A 23,330-nucleotide genomic window follows, 5' to 3' on the forward strand; every position below is an offset into this window, starting at 1 on the left:
GATCGTGTATCGTGGGCCCTATGTCAGAGGAGACAAATTTCTCCCATGAACTTCCGATTTGTGCTGGGCACCGGCAGAGGAGCACGACTGTAGGGGTCGCCCTTTTAAGGGCATGTGCATTGGTTCAGACGCACACTGTCTGCAACCTGCCTCCACGTCACCAGCAAAAAATTATACAGACGCAGTCTACAACAGGCTGTCTATTGTGGCCATCGGTAAGTACCCTAAAATCTGGATAAGCAGTTGAAGATTTAATCCTTGTGCGCTGCAGTGGACTAGTACATGCGGGAAAGAAAACGCGGGCAGGAGAGTTTCTCGCCCACGATGAACGACGACCTCCATACAACGGGTAATAGGCCGTCCATAACGAGCGATTTGTGCGGGACTCGCCCGTCTGTATTTCTACAGACGGATGTCTTCTCTCTCATCTCTTTCACTCTTCCACGTTGTACAGTTTTCCTATGTGGCTGCTTTTACAGACAGCTGATTTGGACTATTGTACATGCCCAAACAGTTAGCGTCGCAGACCACCTATGATTGGCACAAAGGCGCAAGACGGCAAGAGCTCATGTCCTGTCTAGTCGCGATGTCCGTTGTGCCGGCGCTGACTGCGGCGTGTCAGGGCGCCGGTGCTGCGGTCGCTGCTGCGTTGTGTCAGGCGCCGGTCCTGTTGCCGCGAATGCTCCACATGGTATGCGCCGTTGCATCAGCTCCCGGTGCGTGCACCACTATCCTGCTCACCTTGCACCGCACCAGGTCACGCAGCCTCAGCTCCAGCTTGCCCTGCTCAAACTTCCTTGCCGCTTGGAGCTCGGGGATCCAACACAACTCCGCCACCGATCTCCGCGGGAAGAAAATATCCTCTCGCGGCTGCCGTATTGCCATGCAAGTCCGTCGGCCGCCTCAAATTGGTCTCCGCTTCAAGAATTGCCGGGAGAAGCTGGTCTGCCACCGAGCGGCAGCGGCATATGCATGCTCAGGGAGTCGCTGAGACGAGTGATGGGGAAACAAATCCGCTACTCCGTATTGTTTTTTGTCTCCCTCCCACCCCACTTCCGGTCCGATCCGAGTGTATTGATAGTTGTATTGTTGATTGCATTAAACAGAATCGGCACTGCTATGGCACTATGGCAGAGACCACATCTCCCCCAGCCAATGTTCCGCCCGGAGCATGCGCAACTCGATTCATCCGAGCATTTTACGAGGGTTACATGCCTCCTAGGAGCTGAATTACAACATTTGTTACAAGACTAAGTGGACGTCCCAGGTGGCTGCGATGATCGCCCTGAGTCCAGCAGCTCCAGCTTTCGGCCAGAACGCTGCCTCCTCCCTAATTCTATCTAAAAGCAGGCCGACAGATGGCTGGTCCTTGTCAAAATTCCTTGCTTTGCCCTAACCGTTTCTAATCTTAGCTGTTTGGTTTGCTCAAATATCTCATGAAACTTCTCTCTACCTTCATCCTACAAAAGGTAAATATTTTCGATCATCATGCTCTTATGGCTCATAGACACACTATTATAAACACATGTGATGGCCTGACGGGTGCATATATACCAGCACAAACCATCCGCCTCATACACCTTTTACCCAGATCTCTCATGCATACAATTCCGTTCTGAACAGTACGATTTTACATATATAAGAGAAGCGGAACGCGCTTATGCAACAACCGGACTTGGTCCACTGACAAAGATCACACTATCTAGGACGTTTTAGCCGTGTCTTATGGAAAGAGGAAACGCACAAGGGATGTTACTAAAGGAGAGGCGCCTATCTGTTTGTGGAGTTCCCGACAAAGAAGAGAAGAAAAAGTTTTCATTCTCACAGAAGGAGCAGCGCGGAAGGAACCGTGGAAATGACAACGTGTGGAAGAACTATGTCGAGAAGGTAAAGCGGCTCCTGAGTCCTGAGGGGGAGTGCTGTCATCTACTCGGGCTTTGATCTGGCAGTGTCCAAATTAAAAGTAGTACTAGCGTGTTGGTTATTTGACCTTGTTAGTTACCATCGTAATTACTGATGCGTCTTTCAGTGTTTTTGTTGCAAAGGTGACTCATGGGTCAATGAGGTTTGCTTATTCATCCGTTAACTATGGGTCATGAGTCAGTTGTGTTCTGTGTTGGCTGTGTTGGGTTCGAATTTTAGACTTTGGACATGGCTACTATTTTACTAGAACAGTGCACCCATACGTCTGTACTCTGTACTCCTATATGTCCATTTTCAACTGGCCATTCTTACTGGTGAGATTTGTGGTCCCATAGTGAAATGTCTCCCCTCTTTCCTTTTACTGTCCACAAAAAATATTAGTTGAGGACAAAATAAATGACCCTACGCACTTGTAGAAAAAATAAATTCAGCAAAAAAGATAATATTATCCACAAAAGGAGATAAATTATCTTCAGAAGGTTCCCATAGTGCTCCAATCTGCAATTTTATTCTTCAGTGGGAGGCGACGTTCCCGTCGACAGCGAGGCGCCTGTGGTGACTTCGTCAATCTCAAGACCCGTCGGATCAGTTCTTCAACGCAGTCTCTTGGAGGTGCTCATAGGGGTAGGGTGTGCGTGTATGCGTTCACAGGGGTGAGTGTGTGCGCGCGTATGTATGAGCGTCTTTGATTGTACTGTGTTTCACAAAAAAAAATTCTAGGATTTTTTTTCTAATAAAATTGCATCGGAGGTATCAAAGTGAAGTAATGTGAAGCAACAGTCACAAAAGAAAAAAATAATTTTACAACCATCCTGAGCTATCACTCGACAAGACATACACGATCTTATGGCTGCGTGCCACACTATTTATAGTGACAAGTGAACGCTGCGTTCCAACACAGACAACTGGCCCATGCAAGTTTTGCATAAGAAAATCATAACGTGGTTCAGCTTCATTCGATTTGCTTTGGTCATCGTCAGATAAGGTAACACTGATCACGTCCTACTTTTTCCGAGGGAGATGAGCCGGACATAGATAATCTATGAGGCAGGCTGACAAGGGTAACTGACATCGACAAAAGAAAGTGAAGATTAGAGCACTAATTCTGTATGACCAATGTGCCAAGGAGGAGATAGCGACGATTTTTTTTGTCAATCTGCTCGGCAAGGCGAGTGCTCGATGGCATGACAGCACCCTCGCGAGCTTGGATTGCCAACGGTGGACCTAGCTGGGCTCGAGGCCCAACTCACCACAGAAGAAACTTGGTCTGCAATCTATTCGATGTCGGCGAACAAGTCGCCGGGGCCGGATGGATTCACCTGGGAGTTCTTTCAGTCATGCTGGGAAGTGGTTAAGGGCGACATCATGGATGCACTTCATGCCGTCTTCTATGGGTGAGGCCAATTCTTTGACGACCTAAACAACGCCCTAATTACCCTAGTCCCCAAGAAAGATGCGGCGCAAATATGAAGGACTTCCGGCATTAGCCTGGTCCATAGCTTCGGGAAACTGTTGGCTAAAATCCTTTTGCCACCCGTCTTTCGCCAAATATGCCCGAGCTGATCGACAAGAACCAAAGTGCATTTATCAAAGGGCGGTGGATCCAAGACAATTTTGTCTTGGTCCAGCAAGGGGCAACGGCGCTTCACCGGCGCAGATTTGCTCCTTAACCGACACTTCATGGTCTTATTCCCTGCTTGGAAATTCTGGCTAACAGAAACATTGCAACAAATAGTGGATGTCTTGTTTGTCTAGTAGGTTGCAAAGATATTGTGCATACTTTGTTTACTTGCTTACGTGCAACGAAAAATTGGGACAAACGGGGTGTTCAATCGGTTATAGATGAAGTTGTTACTTGGATAGAGCAGGGGTTGTGGTATTGGAGCATATTACCTGCACTAATTAAAGGAGCTTGGGATCCTCTTGGGGGAGTTGGTCTACCAGAGATTATTCTGACAGGGCATGGTACATATGGTGGGAGCATCGACAACATGTTCATGGAGAAAATGTTCAGACTACTCAACAATCAGCCATGTCCATTGAAGCCCTTGGTACTAACTATTGGCAAGCACACAAGAATCCGTTCAGAGAAAACCCGAAGCCTGGACTTGTCCACCTGAAGGGGAGGTAAAGATCAACGTTGATGCTGCTTACAGTAACTAATGAAGGATGTGGAAGTGTTGGAGTTATCATCCGTGGCTATAGGTAAATTCGTTGGAGCTCAAACTAAAGAACTTCCGTTTGTTGCAGAAGTTGAACATCTTGGCTTATGTCTAGCTCAACATCTTGGCTGCAACCAATTTATGGTACAATCGGATAATATGTTGATGGTGTAAATGATGCAAGATGGTGAATTCTCGACTACTTCTGCAGCATCGATCTTTCATGATTGGAACATTAATTATAACGATAGGGTTCAGTAAGGTTTCTTTTGAGCACTACCCTAGGGAGGCTAATTCGGCATCAGGCTGGTCATAGTGGTAAGTATCATATAGTAGTATCATGCATATGATACTACTACATGATATTATCTCTATAGTGGGTAGTATCATGGAGTAGTATCATAGTCATGCTACATTTATTGTTTTTTAGAATCTCAATGCAAATTTGTGTACAAGATTTGTTTAGCATTAATTTTTCTCGTTGTTTGCGCTATGATATAGTATCTACCTATGTTATTCTAATCTCCTCTCTCCTCCTTAATTAGCTGCCACATGAGTATTTTTGTGGGACCAATGTGCATGATACTAGCTATGATACTAGCACTATGGCCAGCCTCACACGAGCTTGCAAAGTTTTGTTTCCAATCTTTTAGTTCTTGTATCTGGGATGATGATCCGTCTTTCTTTATTTTGCCTCTTTTCATAAATGATGAAAGTGTATTTGATCAGCAATAAAGCTAGCTGAATAGCACTCCCTGAAAAAGAGGCTTGTGGTGGAAGGAGTCTGGAGTTGGTAGATTGCAGTGCGCTACTACATGTGATACCTGGGTTGGTTCGGACTTTGTGTTGTAATTGTGTTGTTTAGTTGGTGCCTTGTTTGGCAATGATTAAGAGGGGATATGGTCGGGGATTAGTTTTGGTGGTTAGTTCCTTCCGAGGTGGTTCAAGACGTCGTTTCTTGTGTCTCGCGTTTTCTTTGTGGTGTAGGGGAGGACTGCTTGACAATTAACATAAGAGTTGACTGGTCTTTGCTTAGTCCAAGTTCACTCTCTTGTCTCTTGCAATGTTCGCCATTAGAGTCGGCGCTTTCTAATCGTTGACACAGGAATTTTCCGGCATAAGTTTCGCTGGCTCCATTGGTGGGCGTTGAAGGCATTAATACCAACAACATTAACCCGCTAAATTTGTACAGAAGGTGTGGAAGTCGACTATATTTGATCGAGAATGTCTGCATGTCCAATGGTAGGAGGGTATTAAACATATTTTCTTCCAATAGGCACTATTCTTGATATTATATTTCTTCGTATTCGACCCAGGACAAGTTTGATGATCCTGCATCGATGTGACCACCTAAGGCAGTTATAGGAAATGGTAATTCTATTGCATCCAATGGGGCTTCCTCATATTAATATATTCCTTTTATCGAAAAAACAGATTCTTGATAAACTACACATCGTTCAACCAAAAGACCGATCTGATGGAGGAGGGCTAAACAATTATATTCAACACCTCCCCTCACATCTAAGCTGGTGGGCCTTTTTTTTTTGGTCTCACACGGGGGTTTAGATGTGTATCCTTCGAATTTTTTTAGGGAGGCCGTAAATATTTATTTTAAATACTGCGTTGCCTAGGATTTGAACATAAAACCTTGTAGGTCTGATACCATGTGGAATTGCATGCGCTAGCTAGTTCAACCAAAAGACCGATCTGATGGAGGAGGGCTAGATAATTATAGGAAAATGCTTCTTATCCCTCGGAGGAACAGCGCGCTCCGAACCTCCGCCTTAACAGTGCGCCACGCGTCCTCTGGGACCCACCATCTTCTCTCCTTCCTTATCTCTGTTTGGAATTGGAAATCCTGCGGAGCTTTTTGCGTGGATGGACATGGCCGCGCCCCGCCGCCGGCTTGATCTCCACGAGCGCAGCGCCGTCGGCTCCCATCTCCGCGAGCGCCTCGCCGCCCAGCTCCCACCTCCGCGAGCGCATCGCCGTCGGCTCCCACCTCCGTGAGCGAGCCGCCCCACGGGGATCCTCCATGGCCTCCAGCCCTCCTCCACGGCGAGCTGCCCCGCCATGGCCCTTCACCTCCGCGAGCTTCCTCGCCGTCGCTGCCCTCCACCGAGCGCGCTCTGTACTGGGGCCGGCACCGATCCGGCGAGGTCGTGCGCCGCCGCTTCCGTTCCCGGCGGCGGTCAACCTCTACAGGAGCGCGGTGCTAGCTCCTTTCCTCACGACGGCCAGCCTCGACAGCGCCGCATCCTTCCTCCGCGGCGTCGGCTTTGTCCGCCGCGATGGCCGCCGCCTCCTTCCCCCACGGCCTCCACCAGAGCTGCAAACGACATCGCCAGGAGCTGCAAATGGCATCCGGGTGAGCTGCCTTCGGCATGGCCGGGAGCTGCAACTGGCCACAGCTGGAGCTTCAATAGGCATCGACGGGAGCTGCAAATAGCCTCCGCCCGGGCTGCAAGCGGCCACCACCGGAGCTGCAAACGGCCTCCGACCGGGCTGCAATCGGCATGGCCGGGAGCTGCAAATGGACTTTGCCCGAGCTGCAACTGGCGTCCGCCGGAGCTTCAATAGGGCATTGACGGGAGCTGCAGACAGCCTCCGCCCGGGTTGTAAGCGGCCGCCGCGCCGGAGCTGCAAACGGCCTTCACCGAAGCTGCAAACGGGCTCCGGCTGACCTGCAATCGACATCGATGGGAGCTGCAAAGGACCGTCGACCGGCGGCGGCCGCTGCGCAACCCGCGTCGGGCGGACCCGCAAAGGAGCACCGCCGGAGCCGGACGCCGCCGCGTGGCGCATAGCGACAGGGTCGGCAGACCGCAGGTGACGGCCCTACCATCGGGTGGAGGCGGTATTGCAAGGAGAGGGCGTTGATGCTGCGGTGGTGCTGCCGACCGGAGTTGACGCGTCTCCGACGAGTTTTTTTGCTAGATGAACCATTTTATTTATTTCTAGATGAACCATTTTTTTTGCTTCAATGAAGCAAAAGCGGGACTTTTTTGCTGCGACAAAATAAAGTCTGAAGAATCATCGCAGCTCTTCTTTTATTTTAGTCGAACCGTTTTTTGCTTCAATGAAGCAAAAGAGGGGCTTTTTTGCTTCAATGAAGCAAAAGTGGGATTTTGAGACAAAACTGAGCTATTCTTCTATTTTTTAGTCGAACCGTTTTTTTGCTTCAATGAAGCAAAAGCGGGGCTATTTTTGCTTCAATGAAGCAAAAGCGGGGCTTTTTTGCTTCAATGAAGCAAAAGTGGGATTTTGAGACAAAACTGAGCTCTTCTTCTATTTTTTAGTCGAACCGTTTTTTTGCTTCAATGAAGCAAAAGCGGGATTTTGAGACAAAACTGAACACAGAAGTTGATCTAACGGTTCAAATTGATTTGATCCAACGGTGGAAGACCCGGAGGCTGGGGGGTTTGCAGCCTCCGGAGGATCCTCAGCACTTTCCATAATTATATTCAACACCTCCCCTCAAGTCTAGGCTATTTTAGTTCTTAACGTGGATTCGGTGCGGGCCGCAGAATCATTTTCCTTTTTATTTTTAAAACTGCGTGAGTAGGATCTTGAACTTGAGACCTCTTAACTTTGATACCATAAAATTCTGTAGATTAGATCCAATTAGCCACAAATAAATCCCCAGATCTAGGTAATCTCAAATCCGGCAAGAAATCTGTGCATCAGGACGCATGCATGAAATCTTCAGGATTCCCGATCGCCCGGCTCGACGTGCAAGATCATCAGCAGGCAGAACTGCCCACGCACGGACGTCGCTGCGTGCAAAACCATGCGGCTGCGCGCCTGTCGCTTCCCGTTTGGCAACGCGCGAGACCGCGCCGACGTCGCCCGCTCCAGCAGGACTCGGAAGCGTCGGCCTCCACGCGCGTGGGGCAGGGCCGTGACCGTGAACAGCGGTCTCCCCAAGCCAGGATTCATGGGGCACATGCATGTGCATGCCTCCAGCTCCAGGCGTCTGATCCATCCATGCTGCATGCACGACTCCAAGCTCCAGGTCAACTAGCAATATATACATGTAACTTTCAAGCTGCGTACGAACTTCATCAACACCAAGATCTACACTGCATCGGCTGAACTACAACGAACTCGAACAACTACCTTAAGCTGTACGACAACAATGTCGAGTTTTACATCGCCAACACATCATCGTCAAGGTCTACATCAACATGGTCTTCCTCGACATCCTCGTCAACGTTGTCGTCGCCGTGCTACGACACAAAACCCCCGCCGTCGCCACAGAACCGCTGCCGCCGCCGCGCTACGACAAAGACCCGCCGCCGCCGCCGCAGAACCGTTGCCGCCGCCGCGCTACGACAAAAACCCGCCGCCGCAAAATGATAGAAAACCCCGCCGACGCAGCAGATTCTTGCCGCTGCCGCACGAAACCTAAAATCCCAAGATCAAAAACGTGCATTTTTTGCGCCTTCGGTAAATACGGCTAGACCACATATAACGACTAAGACATCGACCATACCTCAACCATAGCTACATCACACTCGGCTACCTCGACATCGACATCAACAAAACATCTACGGCAACTCAAGAACTTCAGTCAACAACGTACGCATCGTCGCTTGCGCCTACGACACTCCTGCTGTGACTGCGGGAGGGAAGAGAAGGAATCAGCAGAGGACGCTGATGATGAGAAGGAGGAGAATGTTGAAAATATAAGCAAATATCCATATGAAATAATCCGTACAAGTAATTGATAAATCATGACTACGAAAATAATAAATAAACTAATCATGCAGACTAATAAGGTAGATGAACAGATCACATCTAAACAAGATAAACTGATCGCATCTACCACACAAACTAGAAGAAGAAACTCTAACAAAAACTGAAAGAGAAACGACAAGATCACATACTTTGCACCAGCGTCGTTGTCGCCCATGTTGATGTTGCCTAAGAAGTCGCTGAGGTCCGGGAAGAAGTTGTCGGTGTGGAAGAACTTGTCGTCCGATGACGACGTCGTGATGCCAGTAGTCGCGCCAGAGCGCTCCCCAAAAACCTGATTGCCCCTCACCCGTACAGGTTCACGAGAGGCAGGGTTCCGGAGGCCTACTATCCCGACAGTCGGTGCACGCCGACTGACGGAATGAGGAAGACGAAGGCGGCGGCGCAATGAACTGGAAACAGGTAGTCGCGTATGCGTCTGGTCACGGCGGCTAGGGTTGCGCAGGGTCTTATATAGTGCGGGTCGGGAAGGTCGTGGGGCGCAGCCCACGTCCGAGTCGGCACAGCCACGATCCAGAAAAACCGGAAGGCAAAACGGCTGAGTAACGTGTCCGTTAATGACTCAAAATTGATTACATAATTAATTTCCCAAATAACAAAAAGATAAGCTCGGCTCGGCAAGATTCCCGCAACTCGCGGCGCGTCGTGACGTGTTGTGACGAGGCGATGCGTGGCGTGGCGTGGCGAGGCGAGGCGGGCGGCGGAGGAGGAGGAGTGCGCGATGGCTCTCTCTCTTCTCACTCACTTACTAGGACTAGAACAGCCCACCTTAGATACCACTCCAACTCCCTCCCAACTAGCAATGTGGGACTAAACTTCAGCCCCCACTAGTGCTGCCACTGATTATTGGAATGTGCCATGTGAGTTTCAGAATTTGATAATGGGCCATGGGCCAAAGGCCAAATGCCCAAAATTCCAGCAATCCCCCACAAACTCTCATTTGCACTCATCAATAAGTTTCCAGTACATTGTTTTATATACCGGTATGTCGTGGAGACTGTTAAGTTGAACTTCCACTTAAGACTTCATATTACACTAGATTGCAACTTGGATAGTGGACTATGCCTTGAACTACAAGTTTTCTGCGCACTAGCTTCATACAAAACCTAGACCGATACTAGGCTGCCGCGAGGCTTCCTCGCGGTTTGGAGCTTATACGTCATACTCCAGGGCCTTTCATGAGTTTACTAGAGAGCACCCAACTCTCATAGATTGCGACGTTTAACAATCAGACTCATATAAGTGTGTTCTTCAAAAGATGTTCTGCAGGACAACATCTCTGCTAAAATAAGCCACTTAGGACACATTAAGATAATTATCAACCTGCCATGCAGATTAGGAGAGTATTGCATCTTACGGAGTGGTAAAATTGCTATAGGGATATATATACTCTCCTCCCAGCTGACCAACAGCTTGTCTCCCAGCTCTAATTCACGAGATCTCTGATCACATAAAGTGGGTTACCACCGTGGGCAGCTCATAGTGTGGGTCTCATACCCATCTCCCTCGATGCATTTTCTATCACATTTCATGATACTCCCTTTGTGAAGGGGTCTGCCAGGTTTCTAGACGTATGGATATAATCCAACGCTATAACTCCGGAGTTTCTCATTTTCCTGACAGTTTTCAGTCTCCTCTTCACATGCCTTGATGACTTCATATTATCCTTAGAACTGTTTACTTTGACGATCACAGTTCATAGGAATAGTGGGTATTGGTTTCTCAACCACAGGTAAGTCCATCAAGAGCTCACGAAGCAACTCTGCTTCAACAGTGGCTGTGTCTAATGCTGTGAGTTCTGCTTCCATAGTTGACCTCGTAATGATGGTCTGCTTGCAAGACTTCCAGGAAACTGCGCCACCTCCAAGTGTAAACAAATAACCACTTGTGGCCTTAGTCTCATCAGCATCAGATATCCAATTTACATCATTATAACCCTCAAGTACCCTTGGATACCCAGTATAGTGAATGCCATAACTCGCATTGCCTTTTAAATAGCGCAAAACTCTTTGAAGAGGATGTCAATGAACATCTCCAGGTCTAGACACGAACCGGCTAAGTTCACTTACAGCAAAGGAGATGTCAGGCCTTGTGGCGCTGGCTAAATACATAAGCGAGCCAATGATCTGTGAATATCGCAATTGATCTCTAGCAACTCTTTTATTCTTACGAATTATCACACTAGGATCATAAGGCGTTGGAGAAGATTTGCAGTCACTATACCCGAAGCGACTCAGGATCTTTTCCACATAGTGGGACTGAAGCAATGTAATCCCACCATCATCATCCTTCAGCAGCTTGATGTTTAAGATCACATCAGCTACTCCCAAGTCCTTCATCTCAAAACAACGAGATATGAACTCCTTGACCTCCTTAATCACAGTAAGGCTGGTCCCGAATATCAATATGTCATCGACATAGAGACAAAGAATAACTCCCTCTCCCCCACCATGGCGATAGTATACACACTTGTCAGCTTCATTTACAACAAAGCCTTCAGCGGTTAAAGTTCTTTCAAACTTCTCATGCCACTGCTTAGGTGCTTGCTTAAGCTCATACAAAGACTTCAGTAATTTACACACCTTTCCTTCTTGACCATCTACTACAAATCCATCAGGCTGCTCCATATAAATTTCCTCTTCAAGCTCTCCATTTAGGAAGGCAGTCTTAACATCCATTTGATGAACGAGAAGACCATGTGAGGCAGCCAAGGATAGTAGCACTCGAATGGTGGTCAATCTGGCAACAGGTGAGTATGTATCAAATAAATCTTCACCTTCTTTCTGGGTATAACCCTTGGCCACAAGACGTGCCTTGTACTTTTCAATAGTACCATCAGGCCTAAGCTTTTTCTTGAACACCCATTTACATCCTACAGGTTTGCACCCATAAGGATGATCAGTAATTTCCCAAGTTCCATTGGCTAAGATGGAATCCATCTCGCTACGGACAGCTTCCTTCCAGTAGTCAGCATCCAGAGATGCATAGGCTTCTGAAATAGAAGTGGGAGTGTCATCCACGAGGTACACAATGAAGTCATGTCCAAAGGACTTTGCAGTCCTCTGTCTCTTGCTCCTTTTGGGAGCTTCATTGCCATCCTCCACAGGATTATCAAAGTGTTCTATAGCCATGGTAGGTTCAGGACATAATTCCTGAGTAGATGAACCGGGCATCTCCTGAATTGATGAGCTAGACGTTTCTTTCATAGGAAAGATGTCCTCAAAGAAAGTCGCATCATTCGACTCCATAATTGTACCAACATGCATGTCGGATACCTCAGATTTTACTATCAAAAATCTGTAGCCAATGCTATGAAATGCATATCCTAGAAGAACACAATCCACGGTTTTTGGTCCAAGCTTGCGCTTCTTGGGTATCGGCACATTAACTTTCGCCATACAGCCCCAAGTTCATAGGTAAGAGAGTTTCAGCCTTTTCCTTTCTCATTCCTCAAACGGGGTAATGGTTTTATTCTTTGTGGGGACACGGTTTAGGACATGACATGCAGTCAATATCGCCTCCCCCCACCATGCCTTGGAGAGACCCGATGTATCTAACGTGGTGTTAACCAAATCAGTTAGAGTACGGTTATTTCTTTCGGCCACCCCATTTGACTGAGGTGAGTAGGGAGGCGTCCTCTCATGGATAATACCATGTTCCGCACAAAAAGAATCAAAATCGTTGGAAAAATACTCTCCACCACGATCAGACCTTAGCCGCTTGATCTTTCGATCAAGTTGGTTTTCTGCTTCAGCTTTAAAGATTTTGAAGTGATTAAGAGCTTCATCTTTAGATTTCAGGAGATACACATAACAATATCGAGTAGAGTCATCAATTAAAGTCATGAAGTATCTTTTTCCTCCTTTTGTCAATTCACCATTCATTTCACAAAGATCTGAATCTATAAGCTCTAGCGGTGCCAAGTCTCTTGCCTCTGCAGTCTTGTGAGACTTACGTGGTTGCTTAGCTTGCACACATACTTGGCACTTGGATTTCTTGACAATAGCAAATTTTGGAATTGTATTCATATTCGCTAGCCGCGTCATGCACCCAAAATTAATGTGATAAAGTCGTGAATGCCAAATATCGGACTCACTATCATTGCAAACGTGATTAATAATTTGAGTACATAGTCTGACAAAGATAAACGGAACAAGCATCCGCACACATAACCCTTTCCAACAAATTGTCCACACTTGGAAATTACAACTTTATTGGATTAAAAAACCAACTTAAAGCCATCTCGACATAAAAGCGATCCGCTAACGAGATTCTTATTAATGGAAGGAACGTGCTGCACATTCTTCAGCTGGATGGTCTTTCCCGAAGTAAACTTCAGATCCACCGTACCAACACCACGAACAGAAGCACGTGAGCCGTTTCCCATCAGCACGGAAGAAGTCCTTGCGACCTGATAAGAAGAAAACATAGAGACATCAAAACATACATGTGTATTGGCTCCGGTGTCTATCCACCAATCAGGAGAATTACATACTGAAAGGACAGCAGTAGAAGTACCGTACCCAACGTCCTTCATCTCAGTATCAACACCAATAACAACATTTGCGGACTTGCCGCTGTTCTCACGCCGATCATGGCGTTCTGGGCAATCAGGAGCCCAATGTCCAGGAGCGCCACAAACATGGCAGTTCCTTTCTTCTTATAAGGAGTCTTCCTCTTGAAGTTGGTTGAGTTGGAGGCTTTGTTCTTCACGTCAAACTTGCCTTTTCCATTGTTCTTATTCTTAGACTTGTGAGATTGGAAGTTCTTCTTCTGACCACATTGGCAGCAGGACCTCCCTCAAAACTACGAGCGCGTGTGTCCTTTGCTCTCGCCTTCTCTTCTACATGAAGCGAGCCAATGAGATCCGAAACGAAAAACTCTTGTCTCTTATGTTTCAGAGAAGTAGCAAAGTTCCTCCACGAGGGAGGAAGCTTGGCAATAATGCCGCCGGCCACAAATTTGTCCGGTAAGGTACACTTAAACTGCTCGAGTTCTTTGGCAAGAGACTGAATCTCATGAGCCTGCTCAACCACGGAGCACTCATCAGTCATCCTGTAGTCATAGTATTGCCCCATGACATACAATTCAGTGCCAGCGTCCGAGACCCCAAATTTGGCCTCGAGCGCATCTCACGCATCTTTACCATGGTCGAAAGCCATGTACGGGTCAACAATGTTGTCCCCAAGAATGTTGAACAAGGCCACCTTAAACATGGCGTCGACCTTCCCAAACTTTTCCTGCTCCTCTGCAGAGAGAGGCCCCTCAGGTCTAGCATCTGTGGCGCTAAAACAGCCTAGGTTTGTAAACCATAGAACTACCTTTGTGCGCCACCTCTTGTAATGCATACCATCAAAGAGGGGAGGTCGAGTAGCGGCAGCAACGCTGCTTGAATTGATTTGCCTAAAATCAGGTTTTTGGATTTTTGAAAATATAAGCAAATATCCATATGAAATAATCCGTACAAGTAATTGATAAATCATGACTATGAAAATAACAAATAAACTAATCATGCAGACTAGTAAGGTAGATGAACAGATCACATCTAAACAAGATAAACTGATCGCATCTACTACACAAACTAGAAGAAGAAACTCTAAAAGAAACTGAAAGAGAAACGACAAGATCACATACGTTGCAGCAGCGTTTCGCCCATGTTGAGGTTCCGAAGAAGTCACTGAGGTCCGGGAAGAAGTTGTCGGTGTGGAAGAACTCGTCATCCGATGACGACGTCGTGATGCCAGTAGTCGCGCCGGAGCGCTCCCCAAAAACCTGATTGCCCCTCACCCGTACAGGTTCACGAGAGGCAGGGTTCCGGAGGCCTACTGTCCCGGCAGTCGGTGCAGGTAGTCGCGTATGCGTCTGGTCACGGCGGCTAGGGTTGCGCAGGGTCTTATATAGTGCGGTTCGGGAAGGTCATGGGGCGCAGCCCACGTCCGAGTCGGCACAGCCACGATCCAGAAAAACCGGAAGGCAAAACGGCTGAGTAACGCGTCCGTTAATGACTCAAATTGATTACACAATTAATTTCCCAAATAGCAAAAAGATAAGCTCGGCTCGGCGAGATTCCCGCAACCCGCGTCGCGTCGCGTCGTGACGAGGTAGGCGGCGGAGGAGGAGGAGTGCGCGAGGGCTCTCTCTCTTCTCACTCACTTACTAGGACTAGAACAGCCCACCTTATATACCACTCCAACTTCCTCCCAACTAGTAATGTGGGACTAAACTTCAGCCTCCACTAGTGTTGCCACTAATTATTGGAATGGGGCATGTGAGTTTCAGAATTTGATAATGGGCTATGTGCCAAAGGAAATGCCCAAAATTCCAGCAGAGAAGCGATAAGAGCGCGTGACTTCTCCGGTCGCAAGCATTCGCTTCACTCCGCTACGAATGAGGGGGATGTTAGAATACATGTACGACGGAGATTAGACTAGGATTAGATCTTCTTGTAGTCTAAGTCTTCTCCGTCATTGTACCTCTATATATATCCTACATGGTCATTGCAATACAACACACAATATTCTATGGTTCTATATTTCCAATATTGTGAACCGTCGCAACGGCGAGGAAAGGAAAGAACACAACGTCTATCCTCTGATCAACGACAGCTCCATCCGTGAAGCCAAGGGGCAGATCGTCAGCGCCCACGGCGAGCACTGTCGCCTCATGTAAAGGTATCCACCTGGTCCGACCCGCATCGGCCCCATGTAAGCGTCGGCGATGTAGAGGTAACCGGACTCATAGTGGAACCGCGGAGGGCGCAGACGGTGGCTCCGGCCAGCGCCGCTACCACCGAGAGTGGAAAGCAGTGCAAGCAGCACAAAGGACAGCGAGATCGTGAGCAACGTCAGCTTCCTCGCCCACCCCATGGTCTTGAGAATACGTACGTTCTTCCGTAAGCAGAGGTGCACAAAAGGCATCTGCTTTATTGATGGATCGCTTCTGCCCCCGTTGGTATATATGGTTTGGTGAAGTAGGCCGAGTCGGAATGTGATTACGAAATGGAATCGGTCATCAGTTGCACGCATGGCCTCTGCTTTATTGATGGATCGCTTATTACGAGTCGGAAAGAAGAAGAACGTGAACCATTCACAGGTTTCGTCGCTCTATAAAAGGCTTAGCAGTTAGCTCCGAGAGTTTAGTTCTGCATGACAGCATGAGGAGAGTGCCAAAACTTGATGTGCTACACTCATGACTCGATACGAATGTTGCAGCAATATATATGAAGACGCCTTGCCGTCCCATTGATCAGTTCTCCTACATGTCAAAGATTTATGTTGTAGAAATGTTTGGTGTAGATCTTTGAAGTGTTATGTGGTGGTGAGATATTGGAGTAGGCCAAATAAAAAAGATATTCGTATGACAGTCTAGGTAGGTCCGGACAGTGCGATGTTGTTGGCAGCGGGGGCTGGAGGAGGAAGCTGCACCGTCGCATTGTTGTTGGCGGAGTGCCAAGGAGGAGTAGGCCGTACCACCACATTGTTGGTGACGTGCAGGCTTGGAGGAGGAATCAGCGCAGCCTCGTTGTTGTGGCAGCTGCGAAGCGGCTGCACAATTTTTGCTGTTGGGATTCATTGACGCGGAGCTGATAACGCCGAGAGGTAGTAGGACCAGCAGTTTTTCTGGTCTCGTTCAAGACGCATATCGTTCTGAGAAGGAGGTAGCGAGAACTGACATGAAACTATTCTTTTCCTTTTTAGTATATGTACTAGGAAAATGCCCAAAGTTGTTGCATTTGTGTTGCATTTTCCTTTTTAGGCAGCAAAATGATGACCCCAAAGTTCAGTTTATATAAACATGTGCGGTAGGAAATCCTAATGTTCCACGTCAAAAACTTTGGCAGTGTGGTTTATCCGAAATCATAAATCCGAGAAGAAGGCAAGACAATTGCCTCTTTTGCCCTCTGCAACTAAACAATTGCACATGTCCAACATTGAGTATTACAGTGCGCGCAAAAACACAAACCTCAACTGTGGCAACTTAGGTTAGCTTTAAGAATATGCAGAAAGAAATACAGCTCCACATAGACTGTCGCAAAAAGCCTCCTATAAAGTCTATCAACGATCAGCTCTCCCGACAAACCAAGACGCGTGATCAATCCATGGTTTGATGTAAGCCTGGTTCAGCTGGGCGATCAACCTGTCGTGGCGCAGAGACGCGTCCCAATGTTTGTCCGTCCAGCCCGAAACCTTTGCTGATTCACGACCATATAAGCTTTCCGATAATCTGACTACTATGGCTACATCTCCGGATGCACCGACCGGTGTTGTGAAGTGTCACAGCCGCGAGGAAAGCAACGCCTATCCCGTGATCAACGACAGCTCCATCCGTGAAGCCAAGGGGCAGATCGTTAGCAACCACGGCGAGCACTGTCGCCTCATATGGAGGTATCCACCTGGTCCGACCCGCATCGGCCCCATGTAAGCGTCGGCGATGTAGAGGTAGCCGGACTCATAGTGGAACCGCGGAGGACGCAGAGGATGGCTCGGGCTCCGGCCGGCGCCGCCGACGGCCCTCGTGTCGCAGAGAGTAGAAAACGGTGCTAGCAGAACAACGGCGGCCGAGATCGTGAGCAACGCCAGCTTCCTCGCCCACCCCATGTACTTGTGCTTGCCAATACGTTCTTCCGTGACCAGAGATGAACAAAAGGCCCTTCTTCCGTTGATGGGTGAGTTGTGCCCCCGCTGGTATATATGCTTCGCTGAACTAGGCCGAGTCGGAATGGACTACGAGCTGGAATCGGTCATCTGTTGCACGCATGGCGTACAAAAAATCAAGCCCATTACGAGTCGGAAAGAAAACCACATGAACCGATCACAGGTTTCGTCGCTCTTCTGAAAACAAAAAGGCTAAGCAGTTTGCAGCGAGAATCACTTATGCATGACAGCATGAAGACGGGGCCAAAACTTGATGAGCTACACTCATGACTCCATACGAGTGGTGCAGCTATATATATGAACACACCTTGCCGTCCCATTGATCATATCTCCTGCATGTCAAAGATTTATGTAGAAATGTTTTGGTGTAGATCTTTCAAGTGTTATGTTTTCGTGAGATATTGGAGTAGGCCAAATAAACAAGATACACGTATGATAGTTTTACATGATAATGGTTTACCGTTTCGTGAGAAACTACAGTGAGTAGGTCTGGGGGCACGATGTTGGTGGCGGCAGGGACCAGAAGATGAGGAAGAGACGTCGTCTTGTTGTTGTTGGTGGCGGGGGCAGGAGGAGTAGGCGGTGCCTCCACGTTGTTGGTGACAGGCATGCTCGGAGAAGGAATCGCTGCTCCCTCGCATTTGTCGCGGTTGGGAAGGGGCGGCGCTATCTTCACCATTGGGGTTCATTGGCACTTCGGAGCAGAGAGAGTCGGGAGGTCATGGGACCCGCAAAGTGTTGGGAGGTGATGGGACCTGCAGTTGTCATCGTCACATTCAGGACGCGTGTCGTTCTGAGAATGAGGAGGTAGCGAGAACGTGGGATACTCTGGATGGTTTCACCTGTTTTTGCTTCACCTGTTTTTGCACACCCTTACTCCGGACGAAACGTGGTCTTTTCCCCCCTCTTTTTATGTGCTTGTATAGTGGGAGTAATAACACCACCTTTTTTTTCTTGTAAACAAAGATTTTGATAAAACGTTGCAAGTATCATCTTTTTACCGATAACCATGCCGTGTTTCATCACGGTCGTCTCTCTGGCTTGGTGAACTGGTGATTCGGAAATGTGCATAGAAACATTGGTAGCACGGTGAAGTGAATGGCCATCCCAGCTTCAGGTCTGCTGGCCGTTGAGTACTCTTTCAGGAATATTTATTTAATTTAGTTCTCGTTTTTATTAATGAAACTTTTGTTAGAAAGATGGAGAGATTACATTGCACATCATCAGGAAAAGAGTTCACACTCGGTCAAGCACTCCTGCAACAAGCCACGATACACAATTGACATTTCTCCTACTGAATTGGTCCAATTCATGAACAGCAATGTTGGAACCTCTCTGAATTTCTACACGGGCATGCGTCTGGTAGAAGCTGCATAGCAACACTGATTCATGAACAAAGATAGAGCAGGAGCTCCTCCTTTTTTTATTTATACAGTTCGAAAAAATTATAGCTATATGCAGTAGGAACTACAACTGTTTCGCCTCAAAATGATTACACCAACCAGTTTCGCAGCAAGCCTGAACATCAAAACAAACAAACAAATAAGTTTCTAGATATCATTCACCATCATAGTCTAGGTAGTAATTAGCCTCAATTACAGCATACTGCAAACAATTAAACCAGACGCCATGACCAAATTAACGGTCTTACAGCTAATTCAGTTACACCAGACAAACAGACTCACTTGAACGGTACTGCTTATCTGAAACATAGTCTGGTTGCACACCCAAAACCTACATTTGTCTTGCTGATACAGGCTGATACACGCAGCAAGAGAGTCCTTTACAAGTCCAGGACTCAAGTAAGTATAGCACTCTGGAATTTTGACTTCCACTAACAGAGGATGGTTCAACCTTCATGACTGCATTTCTCTTTCAGACAGAGAAATGCATAGGGCATATGCAGAACCTTCAGAACAATATTATATGTTAGAACGGTTAGACCAACGAAACAGAAATCTAGTCAGGTTAAGTACCCAAAAAAATTGAAATGTACCAGTTGCAAAGCTAGTACTGCATATAGATACATGTAGGAAGATCACATTGAACATATCTTAATAGTAGTCACTACAATCATCTACGATTTTCAACAGGTTATAGCATGCAATAAAATGTTGACTGGCATCATAGTATGGTCCAACCATCAAGTGTACATTTTCTTTCAGAATTAAGATATGCACAGAACCAAGTTGGAATTCAGAACCTTGCATCCATACCTAATCTTACCAACAAACGAAGAAAAGTCCACCAAAATGGCAGCCAAGTCATGTTGATGAGCTCACATGTTCAAGGCAGTGGTGCTTTATGCCCATAGAATGATCTGAAAAGATAGAATACACACACATATGAGATGGCAAATCTTCCAATATCTCTATAATAAAATTCTTGAGGACAGGAACAATATATCTATACTTTCATGTCACTAACTGAAAGAAAGTACTTACAATCTGCCAAAAAGATAGTTATTCGAACAAGCATAGATTACTTGTAGGTGTTTGAAACAGGTAGGTACAAGATCAGTTATCAGTACCTAGAGTGTAGAAGCTGGTGTAGGGGATGATTTTGTCCGTGAATCTCATGTTGGTTAACTTCCTGACTCGGCCCGAAGTAATGTCAACGGTGTATGATCCAGCATGTGTGCTGGGGAAGATGACGCCGTCTGCGGATCCAACCAATAGGCCACCCGAGATGCCATCCCAGTCGGGCGTGCTGCAGCAGCCAGGACGGGGCACCAGCATGTCGAGACGGATGACCCTGCGTTGCGCCCACTCCACAGCGCCGTCTTGGCCGGCCTCCCTTGACCACACGCGCGTGGAGGGTTGAATCCTCCAAGCCGGCGAACAGAAGCACGCCGTCGTCTTGGACCGCGGGCGACGAGGACGGCGTGCCACTGGTAGTACTGGTGGAACTGGGTGTCGATCACCGACAGCCGGTTTTCGGCAATGCTGTACTCGAGGATTCTGTTGCTCATATTGCAAGGGACGTAGACAGTTTTCCCGTGTAGGACAGTGAAGCCGAGGCCGCTGTCCATGAACCTCGTGAACTCCATGCCAGGGTACTGCTCCATTGCGGCATCCGGGTAGTGGACGAAGACGGTGTCGGGATAGTCGACGGAGGCCGACGAGTAGACGGAAGCGAAGGCGTGCCTGTCGAGGCCCGCGAAGACGACGAGGAAGGGGTCGACGTGGTCGCAGCCGTCCGTGGCGCAGAGCAGGGTGGCGGTCCAGGAGCCGCGCGTGGGTGAAGTCGGGCAGGACGAGTCGGCACTGCTCGTCCGTGATGGGGTCCCAGACGACAAACTGGATGTCCGGCTTGGGCGGGAAGCTGTAGAGGAGGACGCGGCCGTGGCGGGAGTCGAGCACGATCCAGTTGCGGCGGTGGGTGCCGCCGGGCGGGCGGAAGGAGGTGGTCGGCACCAGGACGCAGTGGTGCGGCTTCGCCGCGCTGCCCTTGTTGTGGATGAATCCGAGCAAGGGCTGCGTCCCGCGGTGGAGCTCGCGGTAGGTGCGGCAGAAGACCGGATCCGAGAGGATCCCTCGCCACGGCTTGCAGCAGAGGGAGGCGCGGACGAGGCGCCTGGGGTCGTCCGGCGGGGTGCGGAGGAGTATGTCTCGGATGGCGTCATCGGGCAGCTGCGGCGGCGGCGAGAGGCGGCGGCGCCGGCGAGACGAACTCATCCTGCTCCGGTGGGCTTTGGGTGCGGCCTGCGAATGGGGATTTTTTTTTCTTTGGCATTAGCATTATTATGATGAAGCAGAGACACTTTTTGGCAAAAAAAAAGTGATTTGAGATTCCCGCCCCAGGGAGCCGCACTGAATCATCGGATTTTTTCACAAATATTCGAAAAGTGTTATTTCGTTTTCTGTTTTTGGAGTGATTTTTTGCAATATTAGTCCGTTTTGAATTATAAGATGTTTTACCTTTTTTTCTGAACCGTATGTATCTAGTACATGTATTTCAATGTGTATGTTTAGTCTTCTTAATATGTATGTTGTCTTTTCAAAATATTTTATAATTAGTACATGTATTTTGAAGCGCCTCTGCTGTCCGGCCACCGCGCCGCTGCTCCCCGGCGACCGCGCGCCGCTGCTGTCCGGCCACCGCGCGCTCCCCGACGACCGTGCCGCTGCTGTCCGGCGACCGCGCGCCGCTGCTGTCCGTGGCTCCGCCCTTACCCGCAGAGATCCCAGCGGCTGGAGGCTTCCCCTTCCCCTGCCCAGGCGACCTCGTCGACGGAAGGTTCGAGCTCGCCGACGGAAGGCTGGAGCAAGGTCGCGCCGGTGGAGGGCGCCGGAGCGGGGTAGCAAGGTCGCAAGGACGCGAAGGCCGCGCCGGTGAAGGACAAGCCGTCGGAGAACTGCAGCGCTTCCAACCTCGCCGGAGTATCCTCGTCGCTGCTGCCCCAAGGCAGGTGAGCTCGCCCTCTTCTTTACCTTGTGTTCCCGACTCATCCCGACGGCGAGAGAGGATCGGCTTCTTGGCCTGCATTATCATTTGACAGAAACAAAGGCTCAATATTCCTGCCCCATCTTGTTGGCAGAAACCAAGGAAGACATGAATGCATGCTTAGAGAAAATACAAACAGGCATGCAACTATTTATCAAGACAATGTCTCTGTTAGAGCAGGTCTAACAGGCCCCTTATAACCCGCCCACCCCGTAAAATTCCGGCGACATACGGGGCAGGCGCGGTTTGGGCCGTCTAGCAGGCCCCGTATTCGGGCCGCCCCGTTTCGGCGGAATACGGGGCCCAGGAAATCGGCCCTCCGCCCATTATTTATACTGGGCGCAGGTGCGAGTGAGGTGTTAACCCCTCACTCGCTACCCTAGCTCCGCCGTGCGCCGCCGCCGCCTCCACCCTGCTCCGGCGAGCAATTCCTTCCTCCCCCGCGCCGCATTCGACCCCAGCTCCGGCATGGACGCCCGCCGCCGCAGTAGCGCCTCTCCGGCGAGCGGATCGAAGCGATCCCGCTCGCCGGACAACGTGGAGGACGCGTGGCGCTTGAAATGCAAGCGCTCCGCCGTGGGTAGCCGCCGTGCGGCCTGCAAGTACGGCGGCGCGTACTACATGCCGGAGTCGCTCCGGTACTTCGCCGCCGGTGGGCGGTGGTACCGACAGGATCCGCCGCTCAAGCCGATGAGCGGCGCCGACTTCGACGCGTGGCGCGCTGAGTCGGAGCGTGATCGCGCGGCGAAGGCGGCATGGGCGGCGCGCATCGGCAGCACCAGCGGCGGAGGAGGCGGAGGCGAGGAGGAAGCGGAGGCCGGCGAGGAGGAAGCGGAGGCCGGCGAGGAGGACGCGGCATTATTGCGAGCGTTGGCCGAGTCCGAGGTGGAGGCCGCCGAGAAGGCGCGGGCGGAGGCAGACGAAGAGGCGGGGGCCATCGCCGCCGTGGGTGAATTCCAGGCGAAGGAGGCTGCCGCCAGGGCGGAGGAGGAGGCTGCTGCCAGGGCGGAGGAGGAGGCTGCCGCCAGCGGGCCTTTCGTGCCATACATCATCCTCGAGTAGCTAGGATCGCTATGTATATGTATGATCCAGTGTATGATCAATGAAGATGAACTATGGTTTCATTTTCCCGGGGTTTTAATTTTTAAAAATACAGGGCGAAATACGGGGTCTGCTAGACGGAATGGTTCAGCAAGACGCACTTTTGGGATACGGGGCGAAAAACTCGCGTTATACGGGGCAGAGAAATAAGGGGCCTGTTAGACATGCTCTTAGTTGATAACCTCTTTACGCTTCTCAGCACGCTCCTCCAAGCGGAAACTAAAACCAGAGGCAGCAGCATTCTTGCGTTGAGTATTGGTACTCCTGAAACGCAACGCCGAATGAC

General features: G+C 49.1%; 1 protein-coding gene across 1 annotated transcript; it reads right to left on the reverse strand.

Moving 5' to 3' along the window:
- Window positions 1–19,324: 19,324 nt before the first annotated feature.
- Window positions 19,325–21,174, reverse strand: LOC124660371. Its single transcript, XM_047198181.1, has 3 exons — window positions 20,798–21,174; window positions 20,028–20,763; window positions 19,325–19,817 (listed from the first exon to the last, which is right to left on the reverse strand). The coding sequence occupies exons 1-2, from the start codon at window positions 21,172–21,174 to the stop codon at window positions 20,082–20,084; spliced, it is 1,059 nt and encodes a 352-aa protein (XP_047054137.1). The 3' UTR covers window positions 19,325–19,817; window positions 20,028–20,081.
- Window positions 21,175–23,330: the final 2,156 nt, after the last annotated feature.

The sequence above is a fragment of the Lolium rigidum genome, chromosome 1, assembly GCF_022539505.1.
Source record: "Lolium rigidum isolate FL_2022 chromosome 1, APGP_CSIRO_Lrig_0.1, whole genome shotgun sequence".
Classification (NCBI taxonomy): Eukaryota; Viridiplantae; Streptophyta; class Magnoliopsida; order Poales; family Poaceae; genus Lolium; species Lolium rigidum.